The sequence below is a fragment of the Toxoplasma gondii genome, chromosome VI, assembly GCF_000006565.2.
Source record: "Toxoplasma gondii ME49 chromosome VI, whole genome shotgun sequence".
Classification (NCBI taxonomy): domain Eukaryota; phylum Apicomplexa; class Conoidasida; order Eucoccidiorida; family Sarcocystidae; genus Toxoplasma; species Toxoplasma gondii.
The window spans coordinates 1,257,984-1,284,249 of NC_031473.1; the positions used below are offsets into that span (position 1 = coordinate 1,257,984).

At 52.3% G+C, this 26,266-nt stretch overlaps 4 protein-coding genes across 4 annotated transcripts; 2 read left to right on the forward strand and 2 right to left on the reverse strand.

Moving 5' to 3' along the window:
• The first annotated feature begins 340 nt into the window (after nucleotides 1-340).
• Nucleotides 341-2,557, forward strand: TGME49_240400 (hypothetical protein). The gene has a single exon (XM_002366618.2). The coding sequence runs from the start codon at nucleotides 850-852 to the stop codon at nucleotides 2,014-2,016; it is 1,167 nt and encodes a 388-aa protein (XP_002366659.1). The 5' UTR covers nucleotides 341-849; the 3' UTR covers nucleotides 2,017-2,557.
• A 475-nt stretch (nucleotides 2,558-3,032) lies between these two features.
• TGME49_240410 (protein kinase (incomplete catalytic triad)) lies at nucleotides 3,033-13,836 on the reverse strand. The gene is made up of 7 exons (XM_018780594.1): nucleotides 10,421-13,836; nucleotides 10,056-10,142; nucleotides 7,506-9,647; nucleotides 7,159-7,243; nucleotides 6,620-6,710; nucleotides 4,960-6,093; nucleotides 3,033-4,571 (listed from the first exon to the last, which is right to left on the reverse strand). The coding sequence occupies exons 1-7, from the start codon at nucleotides 13,103-13,105 to the stop codon at nucleotides 4,400-4,402; spliced, it is 6,396 nt and encodes a 2,131-aa protein (XP_018637623.1). The 5' UTR covers nucleotides 13,106-13,836; the 3' UTR covers nucleotides 3,033-4,399.
• A 1,141-nt stretch (nucleotides 13,837-14,977) lies between these two features.
• On the reverse strand, nucleotides 14,978-23,029 carry TGME49_240430 (glyoxalase family protein). The gene is made up of 6 exons (XM_018780595.1): nucleotides 20,480-23,029; nucleotides 19,623-19,981; nucleotides 18,381-18,995; nucleotides 17,942-18,007; nucleotides 16,650-16,985; nucleotides 14,978-16,333 (listed from the first exon to the last, which is right to left on the reverse strand). The coding sequence occupies exons 1-6, from the start codon at nucleotides 21,963-21,965 to the stop codon at nucleotides 15,851-15,853; spliced, it is 3,345 nt and encodes a 1,114-aa protein (XP_018637622.1). The 5' UTR covers nucleotides 21,966-23,029; the 3' UTR covers nucleotides 14,978-15,850.
• Nucleotides 23,030-23,147: 118 nt separating this feature from the next.
• Nucleotides 23,148-25,863, forward strand: TGME49_240440 (hypothetical protein). The gene is made up of 3 exons (XM_018780596.1): nucleotides 23,148-24,495; nucleotides 24,829-24,952; nucleotides 25,410-25,863. The coding sequence occupies exons 1-3, from the start codon at nucleotides 23,611-23,613 to the stop codon at nucleotides 25,514-25,516; spliced, it is 1,116 nt and encodes a 371-aa protein (XP_018637621.1). The 5' UTR covers nucleotides 23,148-23,610; the 3' UTR covers nucleotides 25,517-25,863.
• The last annotated feature ends 403 nt before the right edge of the window (nucleotides 25,864-26,266 follow it).

The window sequence follows — 26,266 nt, forward strand, 5'->3', positions numbered from 1 at the left end:
CGAAGAAGTTCGATGCCCACCGCATGCGGACAGGGAATGCTGGAAATCAGCGAAAGTCACCCGCCATTAAAAATTAAGACGATGAAAATAGTCCTGAACAAGGTCATAATAGGTAATTCGGAAGTGTTTCCTGATGTGCTGGTTAGGATTTCGACTGCTGGGTAGTCAGGATCCGACAAAAGATCGTCTGTTAAGTGTGACTTCCCAGTAGTATTGTTGCATGCTAGACCCATCTCTAACGCATGCGTGGTAGATGCGTTTTCCCTAGTTTCTTGATATAGCTGTCAGTCGTCGTCTCCAAATAATTTTGTTTTCGTGGATAAGGCTCCATACCTCACTGGAAGGAGGAACAAGGAAGATCACCGTCCCGGTTCCATAAATACCGTGGGCCCGCGAGCGTAGACTCAGGGCCCAAGTGTGAGGTCCAAAGAGATGCTTACTCTGTCAGCCATCCACTCCCCTACGAACGGTATTATATCCCTTCTTCGTTTGCATCCTGTCTCTTCTGTATCCCTCGTTTTCTGTTGTGGGGACTCTGTCCTAGCACTGGTCCTGATCGACACAGTTCGAGCATCTCTCGCGCGAGGGGAAGAAGCGTATCTTAAACCTTAAACTAAGAACAGCAAAACAGGCGGAAGGAGGACCAGCCGTTACTTCTCTGTGGGTATACATACATCAAAGAGAAGCTGTACTGGTCCGTTGGCAGGTTTCGCTGTCGAACGCATCGGTGTCATCAGTTTGTTTCTGCTCAACCGCGGGCGTAAGACGGAACCGCAGAGTTGTATGCGGTCTTCCCAGTTAGCAATCGACTTCCTTTTCATTTTTGCACTTTCCTTTTGAAAGGCAACAATGAATCAAGGCTCAGGTGCTGAGGGTGGCGGCCGAAAAGGACGGCGCGGCGAGCACGAGCAAGTTCGTCGGCAACAAAAAGCAAAAGCGGTCACCAAGAAACATAGAAAGCGGGTGTGGGTGAATTATAAGGATAAAACTCAGGGATGGAAGAAGTTCAAAAAAGTTCAAGACGTAAAAGCGCGTGCAGCCCTGTGGAAGCTGCGACGAAGGGAAGACCGCAACGCGCAGTTTGATGAAGAACCTGGTGACGCAGAACGCACTCTTACGCGTGCCAGTGATGACCCCGATGCCTTCCTGCAGCAGCTGCTTGATCCTCTGCATGCAATTCGGAAACGGAAACAAAATGCTTTGCCGGACGAAGGCTCGGACGCGGTGCACGAACAGAAGACGGCGCGAGCTCGCGGAGAGAAGAGCACGGAAAGGACGGACGGAAACGCAGCAAGATCGGGAGCTGAGGCGTCTCGGTCCCGACACTCCGACGACGAAGGCAACAGCGAAGAAGACGCGGAAGAGAGCGAAGAAGATTCAGGCAGAGACGACCCTGAAGAAGAGGACGAAAGCAGTGGTGAGGGGGTGCGCCGCCGCGGAACGAAGCGAGGTTTCGGCGATGCCCAGCGAGAGCAGAGAGAGCCACTCCACGCAGAAAGAAGGAAGAAACGTTGTGCGTCAGAGTCACTGGAGTCTAATGAAGATGAGAAAACAGATTTCTCTCTCTCAAATTCGGTGTCCTCTTCCCAGGCAGGTCTCCCGCGCAAACACCGAGGGTCTTTGAGAGGATGTGGCGGCTCTTCTGCCAAGGACGAGGAAGAAGCAGAAGAGAAGGAAGGCAAGGAGCGTGCATCGCCGCAGTCGTTTCGAGCTTCCGAGAGCGGCCAGCGAAAGGCAACGGCTCAAGAAAGACACGGAAGTTCGTCTGCTGTGTTCTACCCCTTCAAGAAGGCGATGGAGGAGGCGGCACGACGGAAAGCCGAACAAGATGCGAGGCGAAAGAAGGCAGAAGAGGAGAGAGTCAAGAGGGAAGAAGAGCGGAAAATCATGGAGGCGAGGAGAAGACAAGAAAGAAAGAAACTTCGGGCGAGAACGAAGAAAGGCCAGCCTATTATGGGAAATGTCATGCAGGTCCTGCTTGGCAAAATCCGACGTAGGGAGGGATTTTCCTCATAAGCAAGGAATCCCGAAACGAGGTTTCTCCTTTCTCTTGTACTCTCTTCTTTTCGCCTTCCCCCTTGCTTTGTGCTGTCCCGACTCTCACTTCTCGGTCATCGCTTTCCTCCCTTGTTCTCGTTAAAAGGCCCTCCGCTGTTCGTTCTAGTGGCTCTTCTCTGGAGCTCATCTTTTCCGGATCTTTCTTCTTCTGTTACGTCCGTTTTCTCTGCTTCTGCGACTGCTTATCCTTTTCTTCGTATGCCTGTTTTCTTTTCTCTATCTTCCTCTTCCTCTCCGTTTTACCTTCTTGGCACTCTCGCTGTCCGCCTCACTGCTGCTGCTTTCCGCGTCTGACAGTCACGGCTGTTCCGAGTTGCTCAGCCCTCGAACCCAAAAGTGGCTATAGGAAGTCTCTTCTCCACAAGGTCTTGCAGAGTTGGAAGCGGCGTTCATTTGTTCTTATCGGACTTGGGCATTTCCATGTGACACGAATTTTGTGTCCAACAATGTCGCTGGAACGCACTTCTCCTCTCGTGAGCAGTGAAGGATCACCTCTACCTTCCCTGGGGAGTCTCTACTTCGACGCTGCTACCGGTTAAGATCTTGATACTGTTTTCCGGGTCCAAGTTCTCCTGTGCTACCTGCAGAGTCTCTCGAATTATTTTTGAATGAGAGTAGAAGACTTTTACTCGTAGTGTGCAACCAGTAAAAGGCGTTATAATGTGCAGTACAGAAGTAGCATTCGCTTGTCCGTAGAGCCATCCCAGTTGAAAGCAAACATGTCACGCCTAGAAGGAAGCAAACACTGTACACTCTGTCCTGCGGCCCTGCTAGAGTCTGCATCCGCGCGTCCTCTCTGCACCAGGAATCGTCTCTAAGGCAGGATTGCTTATAAGCTTTTCTGGGAAGTATGTGGTACGAGTTGGTCTAGAATGGTGTTGTTGACTGGATCCATGTTCTACTGTGTTAGCATACTCTGATAGGGAAGAGGTTCCACGTACGCTCGAGATGTGAAACAAGATGAATTGAATACGGACGGGATCTGTTCCGTGTAGAGTTCCTGACGAATGCTAGAACGAACCACACCAGCTCACAGATTTCTTTGAACTAACGGGGAAAAAGGACTGAGGACAACCCAGGGCCACTGAAGACGCAGAAAAACTGTGCCAGGAGATACCTGCAAAACAGATTTGACAGAAACTAGCGATGGATTGCAGCATGGAAGCAGCCAAGGCAAAGAAACCATGACGGGAAGCATGCGGTGAAAAACACACATTTGCGCCGACGTAGGGAGAGGCAGGCTAGACGCAAACGTAAACCTCTGTCACTCTCATCGACGTCGCTCCTCCAGACGGTGTTATTTCACGATGTAGACAGGCGCGCACTGAAAAGAGAGAAGACTGACAGGAAGTGAAGCAGTGGACTTCGGCTGGGCGTGTCTCCCTGAACCACTGTGGGCCTTCACCCAGCGCAAGACATGAGACAGCCGTGTCTAAAAGCAAATTCTAAGCGACATTGTACAAGGCGCGCCCAACCTGTGAAACAGGCACCAGCAACAATGCATGGATGAAAAGAATTTTGTATGGAAAGTCGATCAGAGTTTTCTACACTGGGCTTTTCGAATAAAAACTGTTGTTTCTTCAGGGTAGTCGAAGCACATGGGGATGCCAAACGGCAGCTGTTCGTCCCAATCCCGTGGCAACGAAGGAGGCAAGCAGGAAAGGATAAGAGAAAAGACAAGAAAAACCGGGTGCGTTTGCTGCGTTCCGCGTCACGCAACGACCCAAACGCAATGTCCTCGGCCTTTTTGATTCTCTCCTTCGCCCTCACTCTCCTGAGCTTTGTTCGTCCACGGAGAGAAACAGGAGACAGACGAAGAGGAGAAGTCAGGCCGTAAGCACGGTGGTCGGACGCAGGTTAGAGATTCGAGAGCAAAGAGAAGAACGCGACAACATGAAGGAGAAGCAGAAGGAAGAGAAGGATCGGAGGGCTGAGAGGCGAAGAAGAGATTCTGAAGGGAGCGAAAATGTCGCGGGCGCCGGCAAAAAGTCCGTTTCTTTTGCTGATCTGTCTTTTAAACGGCGGTGAATCCAAGAACAAGACACGCTGGAGGCACCACTGAGTCCTTCCCCTTTCCGGAAGAAGACACAAAATAACTGTTTCAGTTCCACTACTAGTCGTTCCCAGTTTTCCTTCATCTCCTTCGTCACCAAATAAGGAGAAGCGGAAGATGGAGTGATGCGCCTCCTTTTTCGACTTCTGCCTTGCGATACCCGAGTCCCCTTCGTGGCACCTGCACATTATACTTGCGTCTGCTGGGTTCTCCTGTCCTTCATGCCTTCGTCTGTTCACATTCTCTCCGCTTTCGCCCAAGTTGTCCGTGTCTCTCCTTGCGTTTCACCTATGCTCCTGTCTCCTCGCTTGTGTACTCGCCCTTCCCTCCTCTCCCCTCGGTTCCGGAAACGCCGCTTCCAACTTCTCCTTCCTGGTCTCCTCCCGCAGCCACGATGCCCTCTGCCTCGGCAAGGAAGTGCTGGACTAGAGATGCTCGACGATACACTTTGACAATCCACCTGTAGGAACAGACAGGAGTTTCAGAAAGAGCAGACGAGAAAACGATGAGAGATTACGAAAACAGCATACAAAAAGACGAGGAGAGAGAAGAGAGAGAAGCGAGAGAGGGGTAGAACAGAGAAGGAGAAGCGAGACTGCGGAGCAGAATGCAATATAAAGAAGAATGCACGCTCTGAACGAAAGAAGGAAAGACAGACACGGAATCGAGGCGCCAAAGGGAAGAGAAAAGAGACAGCAAATAATGGAGAGTCACGATGAACAGACCCTCGGTGCTGTTTAGCAGAGGCAACGGAGTCCATGGACCGCGAAAGGTCACGATGTCCAAAAGAGAAAACAAAGTGGCATCACCTTGAAGAAAAGTGTGAAAGGCGTGAAGGAAATTTTTACCTCTTGAAGTATTGTCGGGATGCCATGCCTTCGAGGAGCCAAGGGTGCAGGAGCAAACTGTCGGCAGTTGCTCGTTTTCCGGGTTTCACCCGCATGCAGTTGAAGAGGAAGTCGCGGAATTCGTAGCTTCTCCTCTTCCGCCTTTTACTCCCCTGGAAGTGATTTTGCAGAAGCGAAACAACGTTGCAGTCTCTCAGGTCGCACGGGAGTCCCTCCGGAAACGGATGGTGGGAGGCAGCCAGCTCGAAGAGAAGAACGCCGACACTCCAAATGTCGGACGGAAACGAGTAGGCTCCAACGCGTTTCTCTTCCTTCTCCATGGCATCGAAGATTTCTTTCCGCCTGCTGCGCTCCTTCTTCTTGCTCCTGTCTTTCTCTTCTCTCTTGCCTCGAACGTTCGCTCTCTCGGGTCTGTCCGCGATCTCAGGGGGAGAAAGGAGAGAAGGAACCTCTGTGCGGCCAGCTGCCGGCGGATTTCGTTGTCTCGTCGATGTCGGAGGCACTCGAGTTGTCTCTTCGGAGGCGCGGAGATGGACGGGAGCGTTGCGGTCTGCTACTTCGTTCCGTGGAACAGCAAAGGACTCCAGTTCTTCCGTGTTTATACGCCGTTCTTCTTCAACCGCCGGTCGCTCCTCTCTCTCTGCTCGCTGTGCTTTCCCCGGTTCCATCCCATGTGCAAAAAACGCGTTTTCTCGATGTGTCTCTTCCTTTCTCAGCTCGTCTCCCTTCGCAACTCTGTACTCCCGGTTTGCTTCGCTCCCGGCCGTCTTTTGGCTGAGCAGATCGTCTCCCGCATTGCCGCCCATGGCATCTGCCGTTCCTTCTCCTCGCGTCTCTTTTTCTCTCGAAAGACAGTTGAAAGGTTGGCTCTCAGGGGGATTCCGTCCCCCATGCTCTGTATCCGTCGTCAAGTCCCTCCGTCCACAAGCCGAGTCCATCTCCCGGGAGGCCTGGCCCTTCCGCGGCAAGCAGTCGCGCGACGGAGGAGAAGAAGTGGACGATGGAAAAGAAGAGATGGAATGGCGAAAACGGGTGGGAGAAACCTGGCGACGCGACGCATGCGAGGCCTTGGACCGGCGTCGAGAAGTTGTCAGATGTACGGCTGAAAAGTGATGGTGAAGACGCTCTGGACTCCTGAGAGGGAAAAGAGTTTTTTGAGTGCGTGGGCTTGTCTTTGAGCAACTTGGTCATTACAGGGAGTGGCAGTTCACCAGCGGCATATATCGTTACAATTTTTTCGGAAACCAGGAGCAAAGTGGGGGAAAAGAAGAAACATGGGGAGGAGTGTTTAAAGAAAAACGACAAAAAACGAAAATCGACACTGGAACAGAGAACCACGTGGGCAGGGCGAAACAGGCAAGCAGCGGAGGTGGCGACTGACACGGTAGACGAAGAAGGCCAAGTCGGCAACAAAGAAAGAAGGAGAGAAAACAACGAAGACAATTCAGACCCCATGTAACAAAAGTCAAAAGAAAAACAGAGCATTTGTGGAGTTGATGTTCTTCCAGAAAAATCTGTAGACTGCGGACAAAAACGCAAGCGAAAAAATGTGAGGACAAGCAGATGAGCAAGGATCGAGGAGAGAGACAAATCAAAAAGAACGGGCCGAAATAGGATCCAGAAGCAGGAAATGAACATTGAAGGAACAAGAGGAACTTACATGTAAAGTTCAGTGCCGACGAAAGTCAGCCACTCATTGCGGTCAACATCGAGGAAACGCGAAATGCCAAAGTCTCCAACCTTGACGATGCCTGAATCCAGAAGGAACCGAAGAAACATGTAATTTATTATAGATGTAAAGATATTCTCTTAGTTTTCTTAAGTGTGTTCATGCGTAAGAACAGATTGCGCGAAGTGTTTTCGGTTTACTTACTTTCAGAAGACACGGGGAAATGGAGACGAGGACAGAGGTCAGCGCAAGAATCCAATTCCCGTGGCTGTTCAGAAGCAACCGAAATGGAGGCAAACGTCGAAAGAGAGGCCAGGAGGGGAAGACGGCAAGCACGCGAACGAGAGCAAAGCAAACGAAAGAGGTGGACGCGGAATAAGGAGAAAACCAAAGAGGATGAGGAAGAGCGATGGAAAGGCTTACGATCGAATCGAGGCATGTGAGTGTGAATTCTTCTTCAGACTTTGAATGAGGGACGGGAGCGCAAGAAAGCAAAAGAGCAGAGACTCGGCAGACGGACGCCAGCCTACCTTCATTGTTGATCAAAATATTTTGTGGTTTGACGTCCCGGTGAATGCATCGGTGTTGGTGGAGGAAAGACAGAGCTCCCAGGATCTGCGATGGACGCAGCACCGAAAAAAAAGTTGTTTGCGACGAGGACAACAGACTGCTCTCTCGGACACCAGCGAAGAAGCGGACAGCAAGTGGTAGGAGGAAGGGGAGAAGGCGGAACGAAAGAACGTCGTTGAACTTTATGAAGAAAGTGTCAGAACGAGATTGAAGCAGTGGAGTTAAACAGCCATGGAGACGGTAAAGTGAGAGAAGTGGAGAAGGCTAAAGAAGTCTTGACATCGGTTTGTGTCGCTCTGAAACGCACCTGAAACGCGATGAGCTTCAGGATCGATTCGGGGATCTCGATGTGATCTTCATCGAATGGTGTCGCCTCCGGGACCAGGACTGCAGTCTGCATCTTCCTTTTCCTTTTCGTCCACTTTCTCTGTCGTTCTTCTTTCCATTCCGGGGGCAACCAGCGTTGGATGAAGTCTCCTGTGTTTTCCAGCATCGTCTTCTCTCCCCCGACATCATCGCCTTTTCCTTTCCGTGCGACGTCCAGACGAGGCTCTGCAAGAGAACCAAGAGTTGAAAGAGATGCAAACGAAGAATTCGGGATGCTTTTATCTCGTGTGATGTGACTGTTTGTGATCCGGATGTCTTCGCTCTCGTCTGTCGCCGCCTTCTTCCTCTCTTCTTTCGCTACACCCTCTTTTTCTCCTCGTTCGTCGCTTTCTCGCCACATCTCCCTTCCTCGGGTTCTTTCCTCTTCGTTGCCTTCTTCTGTCTTCTGCTCTCCTGGTACCCTGTCTTCGGCTCGCGGCTCTCCGTCGCCGGACACAGACGCAGGGAAAGGCAGGCAGACGCCTTCCGCCAGAGTCCTGTTCGAAGAGTTGGAGGAAGACTCCAGGGAAACGACGGACTCGTTGGCTCTCTTCTTCGACAGATTGAGGCATTGCAAGACTCTGAGAAGCCTCAGAGCCTTCGCAAGGTCTCCCAGAGTCCCGTAGTGCATGTACTCGACGGCGACATGCACGCAGCCGCCCCGGTTGCTTTGCCAGCGATAGGCCCCCAAGAAGGGCAGCAGAAAGCAGGAAAGGGGACAGGCGACTGAGGAGGAAGGGACGGAGAGCCCCGGAGGGCGGGAGGACGGGGGCCATAGGGACTCGCGAAGAGAGGCCTCACCGACGCAGCCGCCAGAAGGAAAGGTACACGTTGAAGAGGAGTGCAGACGCGGCAAAGCTGCGAGGCCGCGTTCAGGGAGGAGCGGGCAAGAAGGCAAATGCGGAGGATCGAGAGGCGGCGAACCTAGGGACGGAGAAGACTGAGTAAGGGCAGTTGCATTCAGCCTCTGGGACTCAGTGTCTGCTCCACATTCTGTCGCAGAGACGCCACAGGAAAGCGAAGACGAGGAGGCGCAGACAGACGCGGCAGGCACGAAGTCGAGAGACTCTGAAGAGTCGTTTGCGTCTGACACCCGACGCTGTGGAGGAGCGGCTGCGGTAGAGAAGAGAGGCGTCGCTGCAGGGCCGAGAGGCGACAGAAGAGAAGGCGTCGCGGGCAAGAGGCCTGAGACGCCGCTTCCACTGGACGCTGTGGGGACAAGCAAAGACGAAGAAGACCAGGAGGGAGACAACATGGGAGGGTCTGCTTTCTGAGGCGTCGGAGTCAGCAGGCTGGTGCTGCACATCGTCGAGGGCGTGAGCGGGAGGAGAGAAGATGAAATCGCTGATGCCGGCGAAGACGAAAGAAAAGGCGGATCCAAAGGCGAGCACGAAACGTTCAGAGCCTCCGACTTGCTGGGAGAGAGCGACACAGACGAGAAAGGAAGGAAACAGAGCGAGGACAGACGAACCGGAGGCGAACCGGTCGAAACCGGTTTCTTACAGTTTCCCTCAGGGGGAAGAGATGCAAAGGAAGGACACCACGAAGCAGGAAAGGAAGAGAAGGAAGACACAGAAGGCACTTCTGAACATGTTGAGGACTCTTCGCGGGAAGACGAAGAAGGCTGCGAGGGCGACGGAACACAGCCAACGCAAGACTGTGAAGCTCGAGCTTCGGAGCCACACCGCGACGTCGAAGAGGAAGACAGACGAGGAAACAGAATGGAGGAAGTGCAGCTGGAAGAAGAGGAAGAGGAGGAAGAAGAGCAATGGGAAGAGGAAGGTGGAAGTAAACGGGGATGTCTCGGGCGTCCATGCGAAGAAGAGGGACTCGTGCCAGTGCGAGGAGGCGAGGCGGCGGCTGTCGTCGAGAGACCGCAGCCGTGTGGAGAGGAGATGGAAGAGCCAGAGGAAGGCGGGGGGGCGGAAGAAGTCGAAAGAGGGAGAGACGAAGGAGCAGAGAGAGCAGAGGGCGACTGAAGATTAGACTGCTTGGTGACCGAGACAGGCCTTGACGAGTGTCGGCATGGATGAAGAAAGGCCAGTGCCGCCATATCGGAGCAGTAGGAGATCAAGCGGTGTATCTGAGAGAAAATTAGGAAACCCAGCATGCGCAGGGATGGATATTTCATTCGAAGGACAGTCTATTTGTCACGAGCGCCCTCTATGCTCTCGAATTCGCGAGGCGAGACAGTTTTCATGAAGCACACACTGTGAAAAACGAGATTCACCTTTGGCAGACGTGCAAACCCAGACACACTGGGAGTTGAGTGCCCACCAATCCTGTAACTCCACGAAAACATATGCAGATACCCTACATATTATTACGGTATATATGTGTATGTTTATGTATATGTGACTGTTTGCACGCGCCTGCGTACGTATACATATTTTTATATATGTATACAGTTCGAGGCATATTAGTAACAGAAGGCTTAGCGAAGAGCTGCATACCCTAGTGTGCCCAGATATGTTGTAGAAAAAAAGCTCACCTTCACTTCGCAAGCAAGCTGGTATCTGTTTCTCTTGGTTACATCGTCCAGACCGCGGTAGAGGCCGAAGCAGCCGACGTGGACTTCCTGAGCCGGGCAAGAAACGGAGAAACAGTGGGAAAGCCGATATGGGCAGACAGAGCTATGTAGAACAATTCTGCAGAGAAAGTGTCTTGGGAGGCAAGATACGGCCACACTGCATCGACATACTTTCTTGTTCTATGATCACAGACATCTCGACTCGGCCTGTCTGTCGATCATCCCTGTCGGTTTCTAAACGTGTTCTCTTTAGCACTCGTTTTGTGATCTCTCGGGGTTCGCCTTAGCCGACTTGCCGCTCCCCTCGCATCGTTGTTCTTTCTCACCTTTATCGCCACCAAGCGGCCAGAGGATTTGTGAGGCACGACGCAGACGCGAGCACTGCGACCTCTTCCGATGTCGCGACTCCGAGACCAGTCAAGATCTGCATGCGCCAGGCGACGGGAAACGGGAAAGGGCAACTTGCGCATTGGTTGTCGATCTTTTTCCACCTGACTTGTTTCTGCTGCCCAATCGGAAAAAGTCAGCGCAGCACTGGCTTTGCCGGCTTTCAGATCTGTTTCCTCTCGCTTGTTTCTTCCACGCAACACGAAACAATCTGGCTGAGTCGTCCTAGTGTGAAGGGGATGTTGTCCTCTCGCGTTTTGATCCGCGTTCTCGCACTCATTTTCCACTGTCTCTGTTGTCGCATCCTTTCGCATCTCCTGAAACAGTCTTTTATCTGGGGCGTGGTGCACGACAGCGAAGAGGTCTTCTGAGTTGTCGTCGTTCTCTCGTCGCAATTCACGTCCCTCGTTCTCTCTCGTGTCTCGTTCCTCTCCCTTCTCTCTTGCTTCGTCTCCACCAGCTGGGCAGTCCTCGCGGCATTCTTCTCTTTGGCTGGAGACTTGGTTCCAAGCACCACAGGCAGGGAACGAAGGAGAGCCGACAGGCAGCTGGGCAATGATAGGCGCGTTCAGGTTGCTCATACGGAAAGAGGTGGTGCCCGTTCTACTTCCGCCGCGCCCTCTGTTCTGGGAACTGTCTTCATAAGCGAATACCTGCGGTTCACTCGAGAGACGGTTCTTCTCTTCAGCAGGTGCACACCAGCTCGGCTGTGTGAATGAGGGGTCTGTTTTTGGCAGCGGTCCTCTCAGAGTGGACATTGAGGAGAAAGTAGAATCAGGAGGCGGGAGTTCTGTTCTGGATTGCTCCGCCGCAATGCCTTCTTCTTCTTGGTCGTTCTCAACCGGACAATCGAGCTGCACGCCGTCGAGGGCGACGGCTGAAAGCCGGTACGAGGCCTTTTTGAAGGCTCTGTGAGAGAGAAAGAAAGACGAAGGAGGCGGCAGGCAGGCTGCACTCTCATCTACCGGCCATGGCGACGACAACGGACACCACAACGCAGCGTCTGGGAAGAGCTGCGAGCGATTGAGACGGCCTCGGAGAGGTGAACTCGAGGCAAGGCGAGTCGAAGGAACTTGGAGTGCTGTGGTTTTGCGTTCGGAAGAGGAAAAGGATGGAGATTGTCCCGATGCTTGCGGAGTGCGCCAGTAACGCATGCAAGCTGGGAGGGAGCCGCCGGAATACTTCGACGAAGACACGCCTTGTGTGGGCAGAAGATGAGGAGAACTCGCATGTGGATGGACCAGCAGCAGTCGCGAAGAATGCGAACGAAAAGAGGCAGTGCCCGCCCGAGTGGTCGAAAGGCTTCCGGCCTCATGCGGAAGAGAGACGAACGAGGAGGCAGAAAGCGAAGCGGACGCTTCCACTGAAGTGTGAGGCTGCTGATTGAAGCCTTCTCCCTTCCCGCGACCGCAGGAAAGCTCACAAGGTCCCGCGAGAGGCCGTGGTTTTCCAGAGAGAACGAGACAATCGGAACGAAACAGGGGATGGAAAAAGCGAGTCGCTTCCGTCGATTCACTGCACGTGATTACAGAGGGGTCGTGCGCCTCAGTGTTCCGGCTACTTAAGAATTTCTTTGTGTCGGGCAAGCGAGAAGACCAGCCCGGCGTTTTCGGCGCGGAGACAGCATGCACTGCTTCACTTGCCAGTTGTTGGGGAAACGAGTTCCGAACCTCCAAGAAAGATACCGAAGAGTCCTGCGGAGTGCCTTTCGGGTCGTGCAGCTGCTCATGGCGCATTGGACATGCAATGCGCCTCCGTGGCTCCTCCTCTACCAGAAAAGCGGATTCGACGTCTTCGCGATTCGGATGGCCTTGCAAAAAAGTAGACGGAACAGAAGCTGTGGGGGGACTGGCAAACGCGACAGTGGCCGGTCGAGAGCCGCAGGGAGGAGAAGGGAAGAGATCGGAGGACTCTGGATCTGGACAGATTTGTTGAAGTGAGAAAGTCTCACGTAAGACAGGCGAGATTAACTCTGAGGGGCTTTCCTGTCCGGCGCAGTGGCCAGGAGATACCAGAGAACCTCCTGAATCGGTAGGCGGCCCCGAGGGACCACCGTGGGAGACAGCGTAATGGGGATGGCCTACTCCACTCATAGGGATCAGGACGTCAGTTTTCCCATCCAGACAAGAAGACGAATGTGAAATAAAAACTGGCAAAGTCTCCCCATTGCTTCTGCGACTCACAGGCGAGGACGACGCCTCCAGGTCCCTGCCAAGGTCTGGAAGGCAGCTCTCAGAAGCGTACGTTCCATTTGCAGCTTCGCCAAAAAAAGGCGAGCTGGCACCCAAGGCGGTTTCAGGCACGCGACATGTCGGGGAATGGAAAGGCGGGAAACTCAACAAGTCCGCAGCAGTGGGACTGGCGCCATTTGTACGCACGCTGCTGAGGGGTGAGTGAACCCACCCCGGGGCCTCTGCGGCGTCGCAGCCGAAGTGAGAACTCGTCAGTAGAGGGGAGGGGAAGCTGCCGTGAGACCGGCCGAGATCGGCGGTGGGAGAGCCCCATATGCCTGAGGGAGACGACGAACAGGATGTCGTCCCACAGCGGAAGTCCTCACTACTGTAGGGGCTACTGGTGCTCGTACCCAGGTGAGCGGTGAGTGGCGGAGGCCGGCCTCTGTTCATCGTTCCCACGAGTGCGTCCAAATGCTTCTATTGCATGAAGCATTCTCAATGCGAGTGGCAGGGCTATGCAGTCGAGATAGAGCCACAGCGTTACCTCGAGTGTACGCTCACTGCATATACGTCCCGCCGTGTGTTTCCGCCTCACAACTATGTTGTAGTAAGGAAATCTCACAGGATTCGACACCAGAGACGGATCGAATTTCGAGCAGGACGCATTCCGCTTCCCCTTCTAAGACCGAAATTCACGATACTATACCACGGACATGGGCCACCGATGTGCAAAGACCGTCCCGAAGGGCCGGCGACACAGAAGCTCCCACGGGTTAATCCTTAAAATAGGTGGAGTAGTCGAGATCAGTATCTTGATAGCGGCGATCGTTACAAGGGTATACGAGACATCTTTCGTAGGCTCAAAGAAAGCGAGGAAACAGTGCACTAGGGTTCAATTCCAGGGGATACAGTAGCTAGCGCGAAGAGGACCACGGCGGACGACCTTAAACACTGCGATAAGTCATGCCTGCAAGTCGCCGGAACGTCGAGAAAGGGCGAGAAAAGACTCGTCTCCAAAAGGAGGCAGTAAAGCTCCCGGCTTCACGCCGGCCGTAACTTAGGCTAGCGCGGCTCTTCACGCAGCCACCTGTGGACTGTGTGTGTCGGCTGCATGCAAAGCGCCGGTCTTTTCTGTGTCGCTTAGGCCAGCGCACACTGACATGGTTAGCGCCCAAAATGCATAATAAAAGACTTTAAATTCTTTATTACTAGAACGCTGAAAAGGGAGCAGATTTACCAGACGCCTGACAACAGTCCTTGATGAGTATTCTCCCAGAAGACAGGCTTCCAGGGGAGGTCATGTCATCCAGAAGGCTGACAGATTAAAACTGCAGAATACCTTTGAAACATAGATTTGATATACACGAGAGTGACGTGGTTTACGTTTAGAAAGGAAATATCTGTTGTGGGGCTGGCCAGTGAGGCCTAAAAGAATCAAGCCACTGCAGCAGCCAGCCGCTCAGTCAGCTGCTAACGACCTGCGAGGCGACAACGAGCCCACTGCACACAAGAACAGCTCTGGCAGAAGCTGTCAACTTTACGCGCCAAGGAAAAAAGCTTCAACTTCCAAGAGTGTTCGCGTGTCGGTGTTCAGATGGTAACATCTTCAAGAGTTATTACCAAGATGGTGTCCCGGCTTTTTGGAGTGCAAGTAGATGTCCACCCCCTCCCAACCCCCCCCTAGCCGTCGGTGATGGTACTGGGTACAAGGTCGCCACTGGTGGTTGACGTGATGGGGAACCAGATTCACCGACGAGCAGAGTAGATTACCTTATTCTATAAGGCTGACACTAATTTGGTATCTTTCGTTGTAAAGAAGAAATGTGGCTTTTCGCTCGTCTGCGGCATAACCCCCCTCAAGAGGATTAGCGAAGGTGGAGTGCCACACAGTGTTTCCGTCAGGACCACGCACGCACGCCGCGTCCGTCTTCTAACGCAATTTGAGCCACTAGTCAACAAAAGAAGTTGCTTTATTAAACGGATCAAATTAGCAATATTTGGTTCCGCTTGGCCCCCACGTTATCTTTCTGTTTACATGGACTTAAATGCCGAAACCGTTCCTAGTCACCGTCACGAGACGCCTATTGGCATTCGTCGGTGCAAGCCAGGTGAACTGTTATAGCGTTACATCAAAAAAGCGTTTGAGAAATGATTTTGTCTTATCCGGTTGCTTCGTGAGCGGCATGGCATTGTCTAGATTAGGCTTGTAGCATTCTCCAACCATGCTGAAAGCTGCAAGCAATACGGCCTCATCGTAGTTGAGAGAAGATAAACAGCCTGCTTACGGTGCTCAGCCGAGGTGTTGCCGTGACAGAGTTATTTCCAGAAAGTTTTCTTCTGTACCGGTCAAAACAATGATTCATGTTTCGAGGCTCAGTGCATTTTTGCACAAATCAAGAGGAACAAGCATTCGTGCAGTTCCTCACGGCGCTATAGCGCAATCGTACAACTGTAGCCTCCACCACTTCGAGGTTCGCAGGATAGCTCCGAACTTGCTGATTGCCTCTGTTTTCAGGCTTCCATTTTCAAAGCCCACATCATCAACTCAAAATATCCCTTAAAAAGGGGCACTGCCTGCTGTGGATTCCCGATTGCCATCAGTATTTTACAATGTGTATTGCCTCATGCACAGAATTTCACCTGTAGTGTCTCATCCACAAAAATTCGGATGGCAGTCCAGGAGCGCAAATTCATTCGAAGCACCGCTCGATTTCCCCACTGATAACCGAAAATACCTGCCAGTGACCAGGGCAACGCCACAGCACGTAGAAACTACAGAGGTCAAACAATTTCATGCGACCTCTTTGCTCATCCCTGTTCCTCCGGGTGATTTCCAATTCGAACGACAACTTTAAGGCCCCAAAATGAAGGCGGAACACCGTGGGATTCCAGTTTTATGCCGGAGGCTGCATGGAGGCCCGCTCGCGTCACCTAGGTAAGCAGTTTCAAAGATACTGCCGTTCCTGTCATGCATAATTCAGACCGAGCGTGGGGCTCTGCACGTTTCTTAGTTCCAGAGCACGAGTGTCCTCAAAACTAATTAAGATGTATGAAAGTGGACCTCATGCTGCACGGGAGCTAAAAATGCCACACAGTTTGTCGCTGTGCAGTGTGCGTTTTGCTGTCAGCTCGACCTGGATTTGCATTTACACAATAGTAGTTACGCTGGAATCGAATTCACGACCACAAACGCGCCTACTCATGCTGGCCTGTGCCCTCCGTCAAAGCGGCGCGGTGTTGACGAAGACTACTGTGGAGGTCGGCGTAATACTGCTGAGCACGGCGCATGCTCATCAGCAAAATGGGATACCCGTCTCTATCTTCGACCATGGCTCGATCCAGCGACAGCCCGGTTTCTTCCAACTTTCCCCTGAAAGCTGCGGCAATCGCCTCTGCTTGATGGCTTGCGGAACATTCGGTCTCTGTCGAACTCTGACTGGTTGCCCTATCACAGCTGCCTCCAGAGCCAGCGCTGCATCCCGCTGTTGTTGTCTCCCCTGTGGCATCCACTTCGTCATCGTCATCAACTTCGTCATCGTCATCGTCATCATCATCACCGTTGTTTTTCCGTAATTTCTTCGGTTTACGCTTCGGTGCATTGACCTGAAAGGTCGCCACTGCTCTCGGAACGTCGTCCACACCCACGGCGAGGTAGCCAAAGCAAGGATGAATACGAATCTGCAGCATGCATCAAGACGCCCAAAGCAGCCGTCATTCTTCCTGTTCGCGGAACCCTCACGATTCAGTTAATGATCACCAGTTTGGAAACTCAGAACCCAACTCAAAGCGCAAATTAGGGGTGATCGAACACTCAAATTGCCCCCGTTTGAAATTCAGATATCAGTCACGCATTACATACAACACTTCCTAGTGGTACGAGAAGATTTGATTTCCCGTAAGCGGGACATTTTAGATAACGCCGTGGTCAAGCACTCCAGTGTAGTGGACCTTTGAAACCTTGCATTCTATCGAAGCATAGTCACTCAAGACTTACCAAGTCCTCGTCGAAAGCGTAGATAAGCTCCAGCTGAGGAGTCTGACGTTCAGCAGCTTCTGTCACATACACTTTTCTCGCAGCCTCTGCCGGCTCTGTAGAACTCTCGCTTTCCCACTCGGCTGGGACGGACACGTTGTCCCCTCCCTGCGCAAACTTCTCCATGGACGCGAGTTCCTCAACGCCTGCCTCAGCAGCCTGTTCTGCTGCGGAACTTCCCGCCGCTTGCCTGGCGGCCGCAGCGAAGGCCGCAGGGCAGCCAAAGGTTTTGCTGACCCCAGCGAAACGACTCCATGGGTACAGGCGCTCGAAAAGATGGCTTTTGTACCTCACAGCCTGGCAAACACGATGCAAACACAACTGGGATACGGCTGTTTTCCGTCAAACTCGAGTCTAACTGAATCAGGATTGTTTACGGTGAAGTTAACATTGGATTATACGGGAAAATCCAATGCATTCAGTGTCGCATAAATATCCAAAGATTTGGTATTTGTTTCAAAAAGGTTGACTGGTGGCTAGCAAGCTCTCGCCGACGTGTACTGAGGCGCAAGCAACGGGAAGGCTGAAAAGCAAGACGCAAGTGATACCTGAAACCACGAGCGAGACTCCTGGAATGGAACCTGTTCGCCTCGATTGAGCATCGAGGCCTCCAGACAAAATATGTTTTTCTTGGCACTTCTCTAATCCCAAAAGGCAAGCAGACCTGGCAACCTAAGTCACACGCGAGGAGAAAAACGTTGGCCAACTGGGCCGAGAACGACAGAACATCTAGCACACACATCTCCAAACTGCTGAAATTGCACACGACAAGGACTCCACGGAGCCGCCGGCGCGGAAGCGGTTGCTCAATGCGCTCCGCCCATGGACTGTGGTCTTCGCATTGAGACAAAACCCGCAATAGCTACCGGAGAACAACTGATACTGTTTCTGGATCACCCCGCCGAAACAACGAACTTAAGAGATGTGTGCCTTGCTTTAACGGGAAAGCAGTCCCAGAATAGTGACCCCGTGATGATCACTAATGACTGCACGGTGCGCCCATCCAAATTCGCTCAAGGTTCAGAGCGAGAGATTGCAAGCACTTCGGAAAGGCGCCAGATCGGTGACACGACCCCGTGCATCACAGTTCTTCTACTTCCTGCGATGGGAAAGGCTTCAGCAATCACCTGCTGGCGCCGGTGAACGCAACTGTTTGTGGGGGACGGCAATCAAGGCTTCTCAGCAGTACTCACAACAGTCTTCATTCCCGCTCCATCTGCGTTGCTGCAGTGCACCTTGACGAGAAAGCTTACCTTCATCCGCATTTGATTGCAGTAGAACTGATCGGCGAACAAGATGCGCGACGTGTAAGCTCTAACCTGCGGGGTAACAGAGAGGTCGCTCTTACACAACTGAATCAAGAAACACGAGAAATTCCCTCGCGCATGTACGAGTCTGTTTGTCTACGCCACAAAGTTCAGAAGCGTTTGTTGTGTTTTTGGCATCGCTGAGTGCAGCCACATTATCCCTTTGCATGTTTACAGTTACAGTTTAGGGCCCACTAGCATTCCGATTTACATCGATGCTTCACGGCGACCTGACCAAGCTAGCAGGCCCACGCAGAGTTGCAGAGCATATTCTGCTTGAAGCCGAAAGAAGGTAAAACATGGAGAAGATGCTACAGGGCTCACATTGACAGGCAGAGACGTTAGGACAACAGACAAATGAATGGTGGCACAAGAATCGACTTGCCTTCTGAAGAAAAGGTCCTCGTGAGGCCGGGAGTTGAACACAAGGCTGACGAGTTCGTGCTGCCTCTTGCGCCTGCATAGTCTCAAGAGCATCTTCGAGAATCTCCAACTGCTCTTGCGGAGTCTTTGGGGCGTCGATCGGCTTAATATTCAAGGCTTTTCGTAATGCATCTGCCTCCCCTTCAGCGATACTGTTTCCTTCCTTGTCTGTTTCCTCAATAGCTCGATTGAAGTCTTTATTTTCTCCACCGGAAGAAGCTTCATCTGCCAAGGCAGGGCTCGCTGTAGCGGCAGTCTGGGAAGCTCCTGATTTGACCTCGCTTGTTTGTGCGTTCGCGCCGCCTTGCCTGGAAGCGAGCGACTTCTCGTTTGAGGCCTTTGCCTGCTTCGCGATCCGTTCCCTTAAGACAATAATCTGCCGCTTGACCTCTTGAATCCTCACGTCTCTCTCTTGGTCGTGCATGTATGCCTCCCAAGACCGGAGGTTCTGGTGCTCTTGCATCACTGCGGCAGGATCCAAGCCTACCGAGCTGTCGCTGCCAGCCTCGATGAGTTCGACGCCGTTCCCTTCAGGGTCAAGAAGATACGCACATCTCGCCCAAATGTCCTTTCGCGCCTGCGAGTCACACAACACGCGACCTCACGAATTTTTCAGATTTGTGTCTCTTCAGTGCTGAATCATCAAAGGGGCTCAGAGATCACGTGCCACCGCGTCCTAATCAGGCTAGAAAGAGAAACAATCTCGCATTACCTATTTCCTATCCCAGACGCTCGGCGGTTGAAAGTGCATGCTCCCCCACAGCGGGTTTGCTTCGCGAGCGGCGAAGCTACCTCACTCTGTGCAGATGTATAGGAGCACTGCCTCCTTGTTGTGTCTCGGCACTCTGCCCCCTTGCTGGCATTGTTTCTGGAAGCTGGCCTCAAGCACCCCTTCTCTTTCCAGCTAATAAACATTCTCACTGTTTGGTTCACCACGCGTTTTCAACGTCTAGTCAGGGAGCAGAGGGGTACGTCCGTCATGTGAATTAACAGACACACAACTGCACAAGAGACTGTTGTCGCATGCAGCCCCCTAAACTCCGCTGCTCCTTTTCTGACTAAATGCGGACTGCAAATGCACAACATATAGCACCACGTGTTTGCCGCGAGGGCACGAGATTTTGTCATGAGACGCCAATAGTTCGAGGCGTTTGGCTTCCGTTTCCTACTTCTCTGCTAAACCTCAAAGTGTTTCTTTGCCTACATGCTCATCGGGCATCATTGAAGGAACGATTTTCCTTCTGGCGGGGAGCTGGAAAAGTCGACCTCCTGTGGCTTCAACAGCTTCATGCGTTATGTCTTCGAGGGACGGAAGCCCCACAGTAACGCCAAGAAAGCCGTGGAAACCTCGGTCGTGGCGGTTCCGCCTCCTCTCGAATTCCCGGGCGCGATTGATGGTTGGGAGATCTCTGGAAAGACCCATCATATGCTGTTTGAGGACATGAAGGAATTTTTTCGTCTCTGTTTCGTTCTCTGTCTGCACTCCAGCATCCAAACGCTCCAGAAGCTCCGCCACCTGGGGGACGTACACCAGCTCGATCTTTAGTGTGTCAAGGTTGGGAACTGCAGACACGGCGCAAGCACCACCCAAGCTTGGACCATATTCAATGCGGCCAGGAGAAAAAACAGTCACCGGTTAAAGGGTTTGCGTCTTTGTTTGGGCGAGAAGCACCACGTCTCAGCAGATGCGTGAGCACAGCAGGATGTGTTTCAAAACTGTATGCATAAATCGCTGCTCTACCAACGAGGGTACACAATGAGGACAGACCTAGCTCTGGCCTCCGAAGCGTTCAGTTTCAAAGCAGTGGAGCCTTACTACGTAAGCCTGTGGGGCAACAACGACACTGGCGGTTGCACCGGTGCAGCAATACGTATCCAACCAGAGCGTCCACCAAAACGCTATTCGTGATGGATCTTTTCCCGCCACAGCAGAGAATAGAGTCTTTCGGAGCTACCATCTAAACGTTCTCCTCGGAAAACAGATCCTCGCGGACCTATCATCTCAGCACCATCACGAACGTATTTGTTCTCGCCACACTAGAGAACAGTCTGTGAACCTACCATCTCCTGCAGTTGGATACCCGAGCAAAACGACCGTCCTTGGACCGGCGTTCTCGGCTTCCTCCGCCACACGTCTTAGAGCAGCGGCTGTGGTTGCGCCTTTGCTGCCCTCGCGCTTCGCTATCGAAATGTGTGGGGGATGTAGAGAAGTCTCCCTCCGGTGTCGAGCAATCAGTTCCTCCACAGTCTCCCTGTTTGAAAGATCCTCTGAAGAGGGCGGTCGGGATGCTGTGCTCGTCTCTCCGGCGGGAGATCCAAAGTCGGCAAATCCCGTACTGTCCAGCCGCAACGTCCTCTTGTCGGGTCCCGCACTTCCGACTCTGCTGAAAACATGTTCACCATCCAGCCCAGATGGCTTCTGAGGTGCTGAAGATTGTGACTCTTTGTTGTTCTGTGTTGAGACGGAACTGTGTTCGGGCAGAACTTCCTGCTCCTTCATTGTGCGGGAAGACTCCGTCTGCTCCGGTGTGCAACCACTTGCTCGACATTCTGGTTCGCTCTGCGCTGCAGGTGTGAACGCGTAACCCAGAACGTGCATACCCAGGACCTCCGTGTAAAACCTCAGCATTTTCTCCAGGTTCCTCACTCGCAGGCGAACGTGCAGGAGCCGGCGAGGTTCCGTCCTGCTTGGATCTTCCCAAAAAGGGGCAGGAGCCTGCGCAGTTCCGCAAGCTCCATCTTCAGGACCTTCTTCTTTCAAGTGACCCTCTTGCCTCGAGGAAGCATCTTCCTGCTTGGACTGTGGTGGAGTTAACGAGCCTGAGAGGGCGGAAGACTTTCTCATTCGTTTCGCAACCTCGAGAGAAGAGTTGGGAACGCGAGATTTTGCAGAGAAGCACGATGGCTTCTTGCCCCTCAATGTGACATCGTCTAGTTCCTCCTTTCTTTGGCAAGATCCGAAGAAACACCCGCGTTCACGAGTTGCAGCGGCAGCCTGGAAACTTGACGTCGCGCTCTGGAAGCGAAATACATCATGTGTACTCCAGCCTCGACCGGAGATGGAAAGATGATGAAGCCAACCTACTGGCTCCGCATGCGACGGCGTCCTCTCGTGCTTTGTGGCAGAAGCAAATACCGGTAAAGAAGTCGCAAAAGACAGCCGTGACAAAAACGAAGGCCGACGATCATTTTTTCTTCCTCGGGGACTCGGAGTGAAACGCGCAGTGCATCTCCATGTCGACAGTTCTGCGGGACTGGCACTCGTAGCGCAGTGAGGGCGGCGACAGGGGACCAGACCGTCACATACAGAAAGGAGTGGAGAAACCTCGCTTCTGCATGAGACCGAGAAGACGGGAAGGGAAATGAAGAGGAAGAACAAAAAGCAACAAAGGTCACGGGATTGGAAAGGGATAAACTGCTCGCTGCCCCCTCGATGAGTTTGTCCCTTCTCTGCTGTTATGTTCCCCTGCATCTTTACCCAGCACAAGGACGGTGTGCACTGCCATGGATCGGGAGTGGATGCCTCGGGGTTCTCTGCCAACTGCATTTTTTAGTGAGAGGGGTTCTGCAGGGTTTTCAAAAAAGTGAATCTCGACAAGACAGCGATGCTCTAACTTCCGATATCAAAGGTTCTTTTCCTCTGTTGGCCGCCGCTCTCTCTTATCGAGAGACCGTCAAACAACATGTGAGAGGCCATGACGCAGCATCAGCTCCACCCTGTCGGCGTCACTGATGGGGATGAAGGCTGGGGAAATGTAAGAATTAAAACGGGAACTCGGTCATTTCGAGATGACACGCAATTTATATAAAATATGTCTGTCCGCGACTGTCGGGACAGCCTCTTCAGGCACGATTTTGTACTAAGCATGTGTGTTAAGATGCACGACGGTCTTTGTCGAATGGAGTAACTGGATCCACGCCTCCTTCTCCCAAAGAACGCAGAGGAAGTGGAAGACTTTGCTGGTGCGCTGGGGGGTCTGACAGAGAAGTCTTGAAGACAAGGGGGAAAACTGAGGAAGGACGCATGCCGTTAGCTGCCTCCTGTCTGTCGACCACAAACGGCAGGTGACCCTGCTGACGAAGGAACGGGGACGAGCGCGAGCGAAAAGAAAGGCAAAGGACGAAAGGAACAGGACAGCTAAGAACTGAAGTTCAATTGGAAAGCGAGGCGTTCACTCACTGGTCGCCAAAAACAGGTGAGAGGAGAAATTCGGTGGTCCTGAACTGCTGCGGAGCGGAACAGTTCCGCATTTCTGCCCGTTCTTCTCAGGGAAAACAGGAACTCCTGTAGAAAACAGATCTATCGAAGAGAAGGGTAAATCCCTTTCAGGAATGTTCTAGCTTATGGAAACCCCGTGAAGCGCCGTCTTCTCTGCGTGCTTTATGGCCCCACGTCTCCGATTATCGATGCGTATCGGCGGATGCACATATAGAGAACGAATATGCCGGAGACGGGCGAATGTGAACAAGACAATCCCAGAGAATGTCTGTCAAGCTTCTGGGCCATATCCAAGGCAGCAATGAAGCGCATGACGAACTAAGTGTCTAGAGGGTGTGAAAGCCTTTCGGGTCAAAAAACAAGAAGCAGAAGTCCCTTGAAGTGCATTGCAAGGCTCCATTTTTGTGAGAGGAGAGCGGGGGTGCTAAACGAACAAGCGACCTGCGTTTGCTAACATGTCAACCTTGCCTCCACCTTCTGGGCAGCGCTGCTGCATGCATGCTCATCTTATCTCTTTTTCTGGTGGACGAGGCTTTTGGAAGTCTCTCCTTGCGATTGTAGCGGAAAGTGAAGTGTGATTATTTTCTGAAGCACAAAATCTGTGACAAGTCTGAGTCTGGAAGGGGATCCGTCGCGCTTTAGCACCTCTTGACGGACTGTAGCTCACGTAATGTAACTACGAAATCAGGGCGAGTCACTCGGGTCTATTATGCCAAGTGTGCGAGGAGAGAGTCTCGTGTTGGTGTCGAATTTGGATTCGACGAAGAATCTGAAAGCAATTTTTAACATATCAGTAAGTTGCGAATAAGAATAGGACATCTCTTGTGTGTGCTGACCAACTCCAGGCCTCACTGCATGCAAACACGCACAACTCTAGCTCCACATCCGCGTGTTGCTGGCCTTTTCATTGGAGATGCCATCTTCAATGGCATATTTTTTCTCGCTAGCCCCAGGTTCCACGTCTTCGTGAACCATGTCCGGTTCCACGGCAAGGGGCACAGTTACCCTCGTGCTACCGTCGGTAACAAGCATGTTCGTACGATTTGTGTTAGCCGGAGAGTCTCCGGGGTGCGCAAATGCCGCAGAATGTGCCCGTCCGTTGTCGGCTAAGAGTTCTTCGTCTCATCCTCAAAGCGTGTGGAAATCGTATGTTTGCGCCTTCTTGCCTCCGCCATTTCATGGGACGTCTTCATCTTTGCCTTACAGAGACATGGGATCATCTTCGAGCGAGTACGATCCTTCGCATGCCCTGGTCCCCTTCGTCTACTTGTTGTTTGCGCTGCTTCTGGCTGATGGCATAGTAACTGTCTTGAAGCGGCTGTGGTGCGTCTATAAACACCAACTGCGACTAGGATCTCCTACAGCGGAGCGGGAAGGTGCACCCGAAAAGGAGGGGAAAAAAGATGGACTGGTAAATTTAGCTCGCGAGCACTCTGATGTTCGTCAACGCTGTCGCGGTCGGGACAGTGGAAAAGCATTGTCGCCTGGGCCGGACGATGAGCTTTCAGGTCAGAGTGGAGAGCATGCAGAGGCAAAATGTAGCACAATAGCAGCAGAACTGCAACAACTTCGTGCAGAGCAAGCAAACGCAGGCAGGGTAGGCACAGCAAACTTTGTGGCCCAAGCTAAACTGCAAAGGCGAATCATCCGCCTCGAGCAACAGCTGGCGGGCACTCAGAAAAACCAACAGTCAGACAACTCCTCGGACGATAAGGAGCATCGAAAGCCGGATGCGAGCTTTCTGACGAAGCCTTCAGGACTAGGCAGCCACAACTCAACACTCTTGCGCGGAGTTCAAGGCTTCGCAGCGCAGCTGGGAGGCCGTCTTGTTGCCTCAGCTGTCGCCTCACTTTTCAAGGTACGCGACCCAGCGATCAGCTGAGGCGTTCTTCAAAAGAGAAGAAGGTAGAAGCGACACTCGCTAAGTAGTGGCTTTTTCCCTCCCTGGCTTTCGTAGCACTCTGTGTGCCCCAGTGTTATGGTTTTCCAACGCAACTGCACACTTGTCATTTTCAAAGACTACAGAGTCTTCTCCCAGGAAAGGTGCCATGTTGGCCGTTCCACATTCACACACCTTCACAAAACCGTACGAGATTCGCTTGCCGTTTCTGCCGTACACAGATAACTGTTCGGTGATGCCGTGTTGGGTTCACTTCCGACGGAAACGACTGTCTGCGGTCGCTTGGCTCAGGCTGCTTTTTGTTACGCGATGGTCAGCATTGGATGTCAGTGGAGTAGCCAAAGAGACGTTGCACAGCATGGTTGGACGCTTATACTGCCAACCAGGTTTCTGTGGCCATTCTTCCAGAATTCAGGTAAGCTCTTTCCGTTGATATAAAAAGGACCTTAAACGGTCATTTTTGAAACGGTTCTTCCGTTGGCCTATGTATATGACTGGATTATAGCATTTTAGTGGCGTTTTGTTATGCAGTCCCCCGCTGTTATTAGGTAGCAAGGCTCCATTTATTTGGTCCAAGTAATGGAAGGCCACCGAAGCATCGCTGGCTTTAGGCATGTTGGCCACAGTTGTCTGCAGATAACTGGGAAACATTAAAAGCACATTACGTGACAGCTGTAACGTGTAGGAAGCGTGCCTCTTCGCTTCACTATCTTAGCACGAGAGTAGTGGTCGGCCAGGTGGCAAGTCGTGCAGCCGCAGTAAGTTGCAGTTGGACGCGTCGCAAATGAAGAAAAGATGCGTAATATTGTGAGACGACAGCACCCAAAATTCCTTATTTCCCGCAATTGCCTTGGCTGCTATATCACGTACAGGTTCACAGTGGTGCGGATTCGGTTTTATGGTTCCATTCTTTCTCGGGCGGCTGGCGGTGGACGAGCTGTATAGACACCTGAACAGTGTAGGGCTTCTTATGTCGTAGTCACCCACGTAACTGAATGGTCGGAAAGAAAGGTCGGACCCTTAGAATGATGCCCCAGGCGAAGGTGGATTTTCTGGGAAAAGTATGAGATCTTATAGCGTAAGCGTGTAACGCGTGACATGCGTCTGCGTTCTCTGTCGCACTTTACGTGTTTTCGGGTGTTTCTTAACTTCGAGGTGTGAATTCGTGGGATAGAGCACGTGGGCAATGTCAGCTAACAGACGCCGACCACCGGTTACTCTGCCGGTTACCACCGTCCTTCCAGCCGCGAGTTGGAATATTCCGACTTGTATCTCTTTATGGGTCAGCAGTGTCCGCGCTCCGACACACAGGCAGGAGACTGCAAGTATGCAAAATTTTCCCTGTATTGCGTCTAGCAGCGCTGTTATGGTGGCCTTCCGTTGAGCTTCCTCGGAACTATGACGTATGGGTTCCGGCTGGACACTACTCGCTTGTTAGTTTAGAATGCGGCACATGGAAGCCACAATTATGTCCCTTTGCAGATTTGGGAGGCCCTGATCCCAATTAGGAATTCGTGTAATATTAGTGATGTCGAGTGGCAGAGCATCTGATTCTCCCACTACATATGGCATGCCTAATAACTATGTCACAACCAGCATCTGCACACACTAGGCAGAAGTCGGTAAGCTGTCCGCGAGCAGGCCAAACTAGAAATGGGTTAGAAAACACAGCTATGTGAAAGAGTGCTCAGTCGGCTATCCCCGGTAACTTTCATAAGCTGAAGAGATC

Excerpts from the sequence above, each read along its gene's own strand:
- TGME49_240430 (XM_018780595.1), bottom strand. The coding sequence starts at position 21,965 with ATGCAGTTGGCAGAGAACCCCGAGGCATCCACTCCCGATCCATGGCAG. Across the intron at positions 19,982-20,479 it reads GTATCCAACTGCAGGAGATG|TTCCCAACCTTGACACACTA; the intron begins GTAGGTTCACAG and ends CCGTGTCTGCAG. Across the intron at positions 18,996-19,622 it reads CAATGATGCCCGATGAGCAT|GCGCGAAAGGACATTTGGGC; the intron begins GTAGGCAAAGAA and ends TGTGACTCGCAG.
- TGME49_240410 (XM_018780594.1), bottom strand. The coding sequence starts at position 13,105 with ATGAACAGAGGCCGGCCTCCGCCACTCACCGCTCACCTGGGTACGAGC. Across the intron at positions 10,143-10,420 it reads GCCGCTTGGTGGCGATAAAG|GAAGTCCACGTCGGCTGCTT; the intron begins GTGAGAAAGAAC and ends TGCCCGGCTCAG. Across the intron at positions 6,094-6,619 it reads GTCGGCACTGAACTTTACAT|GAGTCCAGAGCGTCTTCACC; the intron begins GTAAGTTCCTCT and ends TTTCCCTCTCAG.
- TGME49_240440 (XM_018780596.1), top strand. The coding sequence starts at position 23,611 with ATGTCCGGTTCCACGGCAAGGGGCACAGTTACCCTCGTGCTACCGTCG. Across the intron at positions 24,496-24,828 it reads CTGTCGCCTCACTTTTCAAG|GCTGCTTTTTGTTACGCGAT; the intron begins GTACGCGACCCA and ends CGCTTGGCTCAG. Across the intron at positions 24,953-25,409 it reads GCCATTCTTCCAGAATTCAG|GTTCACAGTGGTGCGGATTC; the intron begins GTAAGCTCTTTC and ends TATCACGTACAG.
- TGME49_240400 (XM_002366618.2), top strand. The coding sequence starts at position 850 with ATGAATCAAGGCTCAGGTGCTGAGGGTGGCGGCCGAAAAGGACGGCGC.